The sequence below is a fragment of the Herpailurus yagouaroundi genome, unplaced genomic scaffold (genome assembly GCF_014898765.1).
Source record: "Herpailurus yagouaroundi ecotype Mexico unplaced genomic scaffold, PumYag 166, whole genome shotgun sequence".
NCBI lineage: Eukaryota > Metazoa > Chordata > Mammalia > Carnivora > Felidae > Herpailurus > Herpailurus yagouaroundi.
Genome location: NW_024412407.1, coordinates 37,870,621 through 37,882,134, shown reverse-complemented (window position 1 = coordinate 37,882,134; position 11,514 = coordinate 37,870,621). Strand labels below are relative to the sequence as shown.

Sequence of the window (11,514 nt, the reverse complement as noted above, 5' to 3'; positions counted from 1 at the left end):
CGCCTGGGTGGCTCAGTCGGTTAAGCGTCCGACTTCAGCTCAGGTCACGATCTCGAGGTCCGCGAGTTGGAGCCCGGGGCTCTGGGCTGGTGGCTCAGAGCCTGGAGCCTGCTTCCGATTCTGTGTCTCCCTCTCTCTCTGCCCCTCCCCCATTCATGCTGTGTCTCTCTCTGTCTCAAAAATAAACGTTAAAAAAAAAAAAATTAAAAAAACAATTTTTTTTTAATGTTCAGACAAAGCATGAGCAGGGGAGAGGCAGAGAGAGAAGGAGACACAGAATCTGAAGCAGGCTCCAGGCTGTGAGCTGTCTGCACAGAGCCGGATGTGGGCCTCGAACTCATGCACCGTGAGATCATGACCTGAGCCAAGGTGGGCCGCTCAACCGACTGAGCCACCCAGGCCCTCCAAGATAAATACACTCTTAATCCCTTTCACTTATTTCACCCATGTCCTCACTCACCTCCCGTCTGGTAACCATCTGTTCCCTATAGTTAAGCATCTATTTTTTGGGAGCACATGGGTGGCTCAGTCAGTTAAGTGTCTGACTCTTGATTTTGGTTCAGGTCATGAGCTCACGGTTCGTGAGATTGAGCCCCATGTCCACAGAGCCTGCTTGGGATTCTGTCTCTCCCTCTCTCTGTCCCTCCCTGCACATACACGTGTAAACACGCTCTCCCTCAGGATAAATAAACGAGCATTAAAAAATGAATCTGCTTTTTGTTCGTCTCTTTACTTTTCTTTTGTTCCTTTGGTTTTGTTTCTTAAATTCCACATATGAGTGAAATCATATGGTATTTTTCTTTCTTTGCTTTTAAATATCTGGGTTGCACAAGGCCACTAATAGATAAGACACGTGGAATTTACCTTTAACTCTAAAATGGAAAGGTAATGGAGTAAGTAATTGTAAATTTAGTGTATTGACATATAATCAGGATTAAATAATTTGATGCATTAAATAACTGGATACACCTAATAAAAAATAAAATCTTCAAAAACTGTTTGCTGCGGGGCGCCTGGGTGGCGCAGTCGGTTAAGCGTCCGACTTCAGCCAGGTCACGATCTCGCGGTCCGGGAGTTCGAGCCCCGCGTCAGGCTCTGGGCTGATGGCTCAGAGCCTGGAGCCTGTTTCCGATTCTGTGTCTCCCTCTCTCTCTGCCCCTCCCCCGTTCATGCTCTGTCTCTCTCTGTCCCAAAAATAAATAAACGTTGAAAAAAAATTTTTTTAAAACAAAAAAACAAAAAACAAAAACTGTTTGCTGCTATTTTGTTATCATAAACAGTATCACTGTCACCATTACCATCTTTAATGGAAATGTTATAAGCTTACAGATAAAGAAAAGATAGAACAAGTAATAATCCACCGTGGTCATCCTCGGTTTAAAGATTTCTCAGTGTGACATTTGCTCAGGATTACCTCCGGACAGAAACCCCGAGTAGAGTGATTGCTTATCACTTTCTCTGCCTAAACTTGAACTTTGCAAAATAAAGACGAAGAGGGGACACTCGTTTGAAACTGGTCAACATACGCAGCAGTCTCTTGTCTAGTTTGAAAGTTGGGGACAAAGATTTGATTTTACTTTGGAGTCTCCCATGTTCCAGGTGATCCGTATTTCTTTTTTAATATTTTTATGATTCCACAGAGAATGATCTATTCTTGCCATTCTGTTACCAACAAGAAAATCTTTTATACATTGATGAAGCAAAAATAAAGCTACAGAGATTTAAATTAACATTACTTATTTAAGAAAGAAGCTGTGAGGTTGCTTAGAGAAAACGGTTATAGAAATAAAAGCCTCACCTACTAGCAAATCAGTAAAGGCCACCTGGAGAGACTTTTCTTCTTTTTAATCTCACCTTTAGAGAGCATCTCTCCTGGTTATATGGGAAGTGTATCAGAAAAGCCTACCCCATGGAGTACTATCAGCTTCAAAATAGAGAAAGCCTCACAAAACTTCCTTAGTTGAAGGAAGTTCTTTAGTAGAAGGACACACAGGGTAAAACCACTTCTTTCATCATCATGGGACTCTTCACACATCTATCCGACCATTTCATTTCCAGAAACTTTATTCACAAAAGGTATCTATGCCCTGTCCCTCATTTTATTTAGGAAGGCGTCTAGAGCTCTTGAACTATCTGTTCTCTAAGGCTGGTAAGATGTTATTGGTGTGCCTAGTGTTTTAAGAAAGGTAGCATTGTTGAAATCTAAGTAGGCAGGTCTATAGTCCAGATTTTAAGACATTAGTAATTCTTTATTCAATTCATCCACTAAGACATTAGTCTGAATCTCAGCTTTGACATTTGCTGTGTAATATATGCAATGCCTTGCAGAATCATATTCCTTGTTTGAAAAATAAGGATGATGTATTTAGCATATCACACAACTATGGAAGAGTGTATTAGAAAGCACTTGATAATGTACATATAGGAACATATAAAAGTAAGTTGTTTTTATTTTTAGTAACTAGAAGAAAATCCCATCAAATACCACCAGAGTGCCTTGAAGCTGCATGCCCAGAAAACTGGATTGGTTTCCAAAGAAAGTGTTTCTATTTTTCTGATGACCTCAAAAATTGGACATTCAGCCAGAGGTTTTGTGTCTCACATGGCGCTGATCTTGTTCAGATTGAAACCCTCCAGGAACTGGTAAGAAAATAGTTCTGTCTAGAATAAAATAATGTGCCCCATCAATACACTACGCAATTCTATGTGAGAATGTCTGAGGTGCAGGTTTAGACACTTGCCTAGACATTGATTATTTTAACATAAGGAGAGAAAACCAGCAGGTGCTACATTCTGCAGCGGATCATCTACAGTTACCTTAACATTCATAGCAGGAAAGTGGCCAGAGAGCAAGACAGTGCTTTCTTTGACTAATGAGCAAGAACTGTGCAAACAGAATTAGAAAATTAAACAGGGAAACATAATTTTAAATCTGCATGAAGTTAACGTTGCTTCAAAATAAATCAGGCAGGAGTGATGTCAGAGAAGATGGCAGAGTAGGAAGCTTTGAAATCTGTACCTACACCTAAACAACTATTGGACTGGCAGAAACTCTCAATGAATCTGGAGCTCTGGAGTCTTGCAGCATCCAAGGGATAACTTAATGAAGAGGTTAGTAGATTTCAGTTAATCTCCATGAATTTCAGCCTTCCCACTCAGTGGTTACCATTCCCCATACACCATCATGTCCTGCGGCCATGGGGACTCCTGACCACGTTCCTGGTAAAGCTTGCTGGAGCCAGGATGGTGAATAAGAACATTGTGCTTCAAATATTGTGGTTATGTGGTGTTATTTGTTATTGCTGCTTTTCTTTGCTGAGGGACAGACACAGAGGTGGGCTGCCATTTTTCATTCAACTCCTACCAAAGGAAGTGATTTTCAGAACATTTAAAGAAACAGTACTTGTTTCCCCCCCCCCCTTTTGGGAGCTAGACATTTAAGAAAACCTGTGGCAGTTAACTGGCTGACCATAAAAATAACAGAATAGAAATTTCAGTGACCACACACAGTAGGTAATGCACATTTTGCAAAAATTGTTTGGAAAAGTCACAACCAGATGGCTCTGAATGTCAGTAATCGAAATTCAACAATCACTGAAGAAAAGAGATATATTCCCAGAGTTAACACAATAAAGTATTCATAATGTCCAGGTTTTAACAAAGAAATTACAAAACATATAAAGGAATAGGAAGGCATAGCTTATTCGCAGGAAGAAATATCTGACAGAAACCATCTGTGAGGGAGTCCAGACATTTGAAATATAGTCAAAGATGGTAAATCTATTGTATTTAATATGTTCAATGAGCTAAGGGAAACCATACACCAAAAAAGTAGAAGAAATCAGGAAAAATGATATGTAAATAAAGTAAGAATATCAATAAAGTGGTAGAAATTATTAAAAGGAACCAAATAGAAATTCTGGACCTGAAAAGTATAATAATTGAAATGAAAAACTCACTAGAGGAGTCAAAAGAATATTTGAACAGGAAGAAGAAAGAGTCAGCAAACTTGAAGATAAGAAAGTTGAAAGTATCCTCTCTAGCAATAGAAAGAAAATTTAAAAATAAAAACAAACATCCTGAAAGAACTGTAGTATACCGCCAAGCAAACCAACATATACATTGTGGGAATCCTAGATGGAAAAGAGAAAAAGAAGTAGAAAAAATATGTAAAGAAATAATGGACAGAAACTTCCCAAAGTTGAGGAAAAAGATGAATACACATGTCCAGATTCTCAACAAACTCCAAGCAGGATAAATTCAAAGAAAAGTACATGAAGACTAAAATTAGAGTCAAGTTATCAAAGCCTAAAGAGAGAAGTTTGAAAGCAGCAAGAGAAGGGACTAGTCGTGTACCTAGGATCCTCAATAAAATTAACAGTTGATTTATCCTGAGATAGCATAGAATCCAGAAAACAGTAAAATGACGTATTTTAAATTCTAAAAAAACCCTGCCAGTCTAGAATTCTGTATGTGTCCAAACTATCTTTAATAATGGGAAAAAATTTAAGATACTTCTAAAAGAAGAGCAGCTAAGTGAGTTTCTTATCAGTAGTCCCATCCTATAAACAATGATAAAGGCTGAAATTAAAGTGCATTAGATAGTAACTCAGAGCCAAAGGAAGAAACAACACTCATAAAAGTAACCACATAGATCAATATAAAAGCCAGAATTAATATACTTTTGGTTTACTTTGTAACTTATCTCCTTTCATATATGATTTAGCAGGTGAATTCATAATACAATAATTATAAATCTATGTTAATGGGTATGTAGCATATACATATATAGTCTATGACAATATAATGAAGAGAGGGTTGGAGATGGGGCAAAATGTTCATTTGCCATTATAACCAAGTTCATATTGTAAACTATGTTGTTATAAGTTTAAAATGTTAATGGCAATCCCCAAGGTAACCACTAATAAAATTACTAAAATATATGCAGTAAAAGAAGGAGGGAATAAAAATGGTACTTAAAAAAATCAATTGAATAAAAATCACAATAGTAGAGGAATTAGAGAATAAAAAACATATAAGACATATAAAAAATAAATAAATGGTAGAACTAAGTCTTTTAATGATAATCACATTAAATGTAAATGGATGAAACTGTCTGATTAAAAAGCAGAGCCTGACAGTTGGCTAGACAGATAAAAGTTTACAAGAAACAAGGAATATTATAGCTTGATAAATATTATATCTTGATAAAAATTTTGTTACAGCAAGGGGATATGACCATTATGAACATATACTACCCACAGCACCAAAATATATGAAGGAACAATTGATAGAATTGAAATGAGAAATAGATAGTTCTATAATAATATTTGAAGACTTCATGATTCCACTTTCAGTAATGGCTAGAACAACCAGACAAAGGAACAATGAAGACATACAGGTCTTAAACAGTACTGCAAACCAATTCGACCTAAAAGACCTGCAGAGAACGCCTCCTAACAATAGCAGAGTATGTGTTCTTCTCAAGTGTGTGTGGAACATTTTTCTGGATAGCTCATGTGATAGGCCACAAAACAAGTTAGTAAGTTTGAAAAGATCGAAATCATGCAAAGTTCCTTTTGTAAACACAATGGAACGAAACTAGAAATCAACAACAGAAGGAAAATGGGAAAATTCACAAATACATAGAAATTAAACGGCCCACTGTTAAACATTCAGTGAGCAAAAAAGAAATCACAGGGGGAAATTAGAATTGAAACAAATGAAAAGAAAACATGCAAAACATAAGTGTTTTGTAACATACCAAAACCTATGGCATGCAGCAGAAGCAATGCTGAGTGGGAAATTTATAACTGTAAATGCATACCTTAAAGAAAAAATAAATAAATACTTGAAGTCAGTATCCCAACTGTACACGTCAAGGAACTAAAAATGGAGAAGTAAAAATAAATGTCATCTTCAAAGAGTAAAGATTTCCCCGAGAAGTCCACTAATCGTAAAGGAAAATTATACATTGGATTATATAGAAATTAATACTTGTAATCATAAAAAGACACTCTACCTGTTGACAAAGATGTGTAACGTGGAAAACTACAATGCTGGTATGAATACGATTTGTTACAATTATAGAATCAGAAAATAATTAGGTGTCATTTGGTAAAATTGACAATAACCGTTACTGTGGCCTAATCATTCATTCCAGGACAGGAGGACAGGTGCCACGAATGTCGTGAAGGCATTCATAATAGCTTCAAACTTGAAATAATACTAGTGGAAACCAATAATAGAATAGATAAATTATGGAGTAGTAAGACGAAGTGGCACTATGCTGAATTAAAAGCAAACAAGTTATCAGCAATTTCTCTCAGTTTTAATATTCGTTTGTGCTACTGTAGCATATCTATTCTGTATGTATTATTAAACAATACAAAATTAAAAAGAAGAAAATTGTGAGAGCAGTTGAGAAGATAGCATAGAAGCAACATTTCTTCTGGTAGAGGCCAGAAAATGTCGGGTTAATGCATATCATCTTTGTTTTCTGAAAGGGTTTCCTGTTGCGGTATAAAGGCCCCTCTGACCACTGGATTGGGCTCAGCAGAGAAGAAGGCCAACCATGGAAATGGATAAATGGCACTGAATGGACCAGCTGGTGAGTTCTGAAAAATATGGTGGCAATATTTGTACCATACTGTGCACATATCTAGTGTTTAAAGGAGCAAATATTTTGAATTCACTTTGCAGGAAACCAAACACAGAAACCAGTGTGTTCTCTAAAAATTTTTATTTTGCGATTAGTCATAAAGGAACAAAGTGAAAAATTGTAGACTGCAAAGGTTTTGCAACGTCCTCAAACCGCTACAAAATCTATCATAGGTGGCACAGTAGGATGGTGGTGAACTTGACTCCAGCTATGTCATTTACCAGCTCTTTCACTTTGAGCAAACTACACACTATCTTTAAGTCCGTTGCTTACTCCACAACAAAATTAGTCGTACTTGCCCAATTGATTTCACAGGGTTGATATGAGAATCAGAGATTTTGATATTTACGGTGGCACCATTTAACTTTAAATGTCATATAAATGCAAGGTAAATTACTATTTTCGTTGATCGCTGCATCAGTCTTCAACCACTTACACAGGGATTATGAGGGATGGTAATAATGTCTATTATTTATAAGATCATCATTACAATGTTTAGGACAGGTACAGTTAGCATTGTCACATTTAATCTCAACTGTGTATCTGTTGGATCTTTATATCACTAGAAGAATTTTGGATAATGTCGGAAGACTTGGAATCAGAGAGCCTCACTAAATGTTTTCTTATCTGAACATATGAGGAGGTTTTAAAAAGTTGCTTTATGATGATAAAATAGTCAGCATTGGAAATGTCACTTTATTTAGTGGAAAGAGCACTGGACCAGACGTTGGTAATTTTGAAAACTGGTTCTTACCTATTAGCTTTTTTTTTTTTTTCAATATATGAAATTTATTGTCAAATTGGTTTCCATACAACACCCAGTGCTCATCCCAAAAGGTGCCCTCCTCAATACCCATCACCCACCCTCCCTTCCCTCCCACCCCCCATCAACCCTCAGTTTGTTCTCAGTTTTTAAGAGTCTCTCCTATTAGCTTTTTGATCTTGGACAGACACTAAGTTTTAGGAATTAGAGCTTATACTTATACACTGTTGTATCTGCAGTGCCTAGCCCATTGTGGATGCTTGATGAATATTTAGGATTGACCTTTACTTCTCCCTTTATAATAGTGAAACGGTAATGTTTACTTCATCTAATTCTCTAGTGTTTAAGGAGCAAATATAGTGCTAACTGTTCAGTCATTGAAAATGGTTCATCACCATAGAAGTGAAAAATATATTTATTAAGGGCTAGCGTGTCTTAACAAAAGGCAAATCATGTCACCCTGAGCAATTTCAAACAGTACAGGGGAAAAACTTCTAGTCTAAATGCTGACCCAGATGTCTGAGCCAGGCTGCTTAAATGCTGAGTAGACAAGCATTCTGTCTCCTCTTTCCCAAAGGGAAGAAGGTGGGAATAGCATGGACCCTGTGTTGTCACTGATTTAGTTATGAATCCTCGTTTCATTTGTTATAGAATCCTGGGAAATTCTGTGAATTTTGCTTGTTGGCTTGTTGTGTGTGTGTGTGTGTGTGTGTGTGTGTGTGTGTGTGTGTTTTTCCCCCCCGGCCTGTAAAAAGAGATGATCGGTATCTCTCAGGGCAATCTTTAATATCGAAGAGAGAATACGGGGCAATGCACCTTATATTTTGGAGGCTGAATTAATGTTAGTTTCCTGATTTTCTCATCTGTGTTCCCTGTGCTTTTGAAGAACTATCCGGCGGCCAACTGAGCGACTCTGCTTTTTCATTGCAGTTTTCCTATCAGAGGAGGAGGCGAGTGTGCCTATTTGAATGACAACGGTGCCAGTAGTGCTAGGCACTACACGGAGAGAAAGTGGATCTGTGCCAAAGAGGACACATACACCAAGATCAGGAGGCAAAATGCAACGTAACTCTTCCCTTGTGAATTGCACTCCTTCCCGAACGTGTCTTAGCTCTGACAGTGTGGAGCCTGCTGCGGATTCTCTCTCTTGCTCCCCATCAAAAAGAAACATTATAAAAAATGAGCACCTGGCTGGGGCGCCTAGGTGGCGCAGTCGTTAAACCTCCGACTTCAGCCAGGTCACGATCTCGCGGTCCGTGAGTTTGAGCCCCGCGTCGGGCTCTGGGCTGATGGCTCGGAGCCTGGAGCCTGTTTCCGATTCTGTGTTTCCCTCTCTCTCTGCCCCTCCCCCGTTCATGCTCTGTCTCTCTCTGTCCCAAAAATAAATAAACGTTGAAAAAAAAATTAAAAAAAAAAAAGAAGTAAATTACAGTGGCACCTGGGAGGCTCAGTCAGTTAAGCCTCCGACTTGATTTCGACTCAGGTCATGATCCCACGGTTCATGAGATGAATCCCGGAGTTGGGTTTTTCTGCACGGACAGCACAGAGCCTGCTTGGGATACTCTCTTTCCCTCTCTCTATGCCCTTCCTTGCTCATGTACTCGGTCTCTCTCTCTCTCTCTCCCCCAGAATAAATAAATAAACATTAAAAAAAAAAAAAGTAGAGGGGCGCCTGGGTGGCGCAGTCGGTTAAGCGTCCGACTTCAGCCAGGTCACGATCTCGCGGTCCGTGAGTTCGAGCCCCGCGTGGGGCTCTGGGCTGATGGCTCAGAGCCTGGAGCCTGTTTCCGATTCTGTGTCTCCCTCTCTCTCTGCCCCTCCCCCGTTCATGCTCTGTCTCTCTCTGTCCCAAAAATAAATAAAAAACGTTGAAAAAAAAATTAAAAAAAAAAATGAGCACCTGGAGAGACTGCTTTGTATATAATTGCTTTGTATCCAGGTGCTGTTGTGTTAATCAACTTTGTAACTTTTCTCCGAAAACCCCCAGCAATCCAAAAAGCTTTCCTTCTAGAATCCTCATTGAGAGAATAAAAGCAGTTTCTTTTGTATATAACTTCTTGGCCTGATTGCACTTTCAGAACATTCCCTAGTGTTGGCAACATAAGGTGACATTCTTTACGTGCCTTCTCACTTACGTAAAATACGAGACTGAATGAAAAGGGAAACCTCTTTTGAAAAGTCCTTGCGTACTTTACAAGTTTTAATTCTTCTTGATTGGAAGATACTCCTTAAACATCAAAACTCTCAGCATTTTTTTTCTCTTCAACCTCATTAAAATGTTAACCTTTTTTTCATTTTTATTGAGTTTTAATTTTAATTCCAGTAGAGTTAACACACAGTGTTATATTAGCTTCAGGTGTATAATACAGTGATTCAACGATTGTGTACATTACTCAGGGTTCATCATGGTAAGTATACTTCCTAAAGGAGGACACTTGTGAGGAGCACTGGCTGTTGTATGTAATTTAGTGATGAATTACTAAGTTCTTCTCCTGAAAATATTATTACACTATATGATAACTGACTAGAATTTAAATAAAAATGTGAAACAAACAAAAAAGAGATTAAAAACTGATAAATGTACTCTTAATCCCTTTCACCTATTTCACCCATGCCCCCACCTATCTCCCCTGTGCTAACCATCGGTTTGCTCTCTATAGTTAAGAGTCTGTCTCTCTTTTATCCTTTGATCATTTGTTTCATTTCTTACATTCCACATATGAGTGAAACCTACGGTATTTTCTTTCTCTCACTTCTTTTGCTTACATTATACTGTAGCCCCATCTCTGTTATTACACATGGCAAGATTTCACTCTTTTTTATGGCTGAATTGTTTTTTGAGTTTGATAACTTCATTATAGATTTTGAATACTAACCCTGTATCAGATATATTGCTTGCAAATATCTTATCCCATTCCATAGATTGCCTTTTAGTTTTGTTGATTGTTCCTTTGCTGTGGAGAAAATTTTTATCTTGACAAAATCCCAGTAGTTCATTTTTGCTGTTTACCTTGCCTCTAGAGACATGCCAAGTATTCGATGATAGATAAGTGGTTAAAGAAGAAGTGGTGTGTGTGTGTGTGTGTGTGTGTGTGTGTATAATGGAATATTACTTTATTTTTCTGATTCAGCACATTGAATATATCCCGCCACTCCTTTCTGGCATGCCAAGTTTCTGTGGATAGGTCTGCTGCAAACCTGATCTGTCTTCCCTTGTAGGTTACGAACTTTTTTTCCCTTGCTGCTTTCATGATTCTCTCCTTGCCTGAGTATTTTGTGAATTTTACCATGATATGCCTTGTTGATGCTTGGTTTTTGTTGAATCTAATGGGAGTCCTCTGTGCTTCCTGGATTTTGATGTCTGTGTCTTTCCCCAGGTTAGGAAAGCTTTCCACTATGATTTGCTCACATAACCCTTCTACCTTTATTTCTCTCTCTTGCTCTTCTGGGACCCCTATGATTCTGATGTTGTTCCTTTCTAATGAGTCACTGTTTTCTCTAATTCTTAAGTTATGCTCTTTTGCCTTACTCTCCCTCTTTTTTTCTGCTTCATTATTCTCCATAAGTTTGTCCTCTATATCACTGATTCTCTGTTCTGCCTCATCCATTCTTGCCACCACAGCATCCATTCGAGATTGCAGCTCAGTTATAGCAGTTTTTATTTCATCCTGACTAGTTTTTACTTCTTTTATCTCTGCAGAAAGGGATTCTAATCTATTTCCAACTCCAGCTAGTATTGTTATTATCTTGATTCTAAATTCTGGTTCAGACATCTTGCTTGTATCTCTGTTGGTTAAGTCCCTGGCTGTCGTGTATTCCTGCTCTTTCTTTTGGGGTGAATTCCTTTGTTTCATCATTTTTTTTTTTTAATTTTTGGGACAGAGAGAGACAGAGCATGAATGGGGGAGGGGCAGAGAGAGAGGGAGACACAGAATTGGAAACCGGCTCCAGGCTCCGAGCCATCAGCCCAGAGCCTGACGCGGGGCTCGAACTCACGGACCGCGAGATCGTGACCTGGCTGAAGTCGGAGGCTTAATTGACTGCGCCACCCAGGCGCCCCTGTTTCATCATTTTTAAGGGAGAAAAGGAA

At 38.4% G+C, this 11,514-nt stretch overlaps 1 protein-coding gene and 1 long non-coding RNA gene across 3 annotated transcripts in view; both read left to right on the top strand.

Annotated features, from left to right (window-relative positions):
• Window positions 1-8,577, top strand: part of LOC121038973 (C-type lectin domain family 2 member D-like) — a 16,016-nt gene extending 7,439 nt beyond the window's left edge. For both annotated transcript variants that reach the window (XM_040488985.1, XM_040488984.1), the window contains 3 exons: window positions 2,459-2,643; window positions 6,507-6,610; window positions 8,355-8,577. In XM_040488985.1, the coding sequence (XP_040344919.1) occupies window positions 2,459-2,643; window positions 6,507-6,610; window positions 8,355-8,493 (428 nt within the window). In that variant the 3' untranslated portion in view covers window positions 8,494-8,577. The remainder of the gene's footprint in view (window positions 1-2,458; window positions 2,644-6,506; window positions 6,611-8,354) is intronic.
• On the top strand, window positions 3,009-5,833 carry LOC121038975 (uncharacterized). The gene is made up of 2 exons (XR_005794590.1): window positions 3,009-3,111; window positions 5,226-5,833. It is a non-coding gene; the product is annotated as an uncharacterized LOC121038975 (long non-coding RNA).
• Window positions 8,578-11,514: the final 2,937 nt, after the last annotated feature.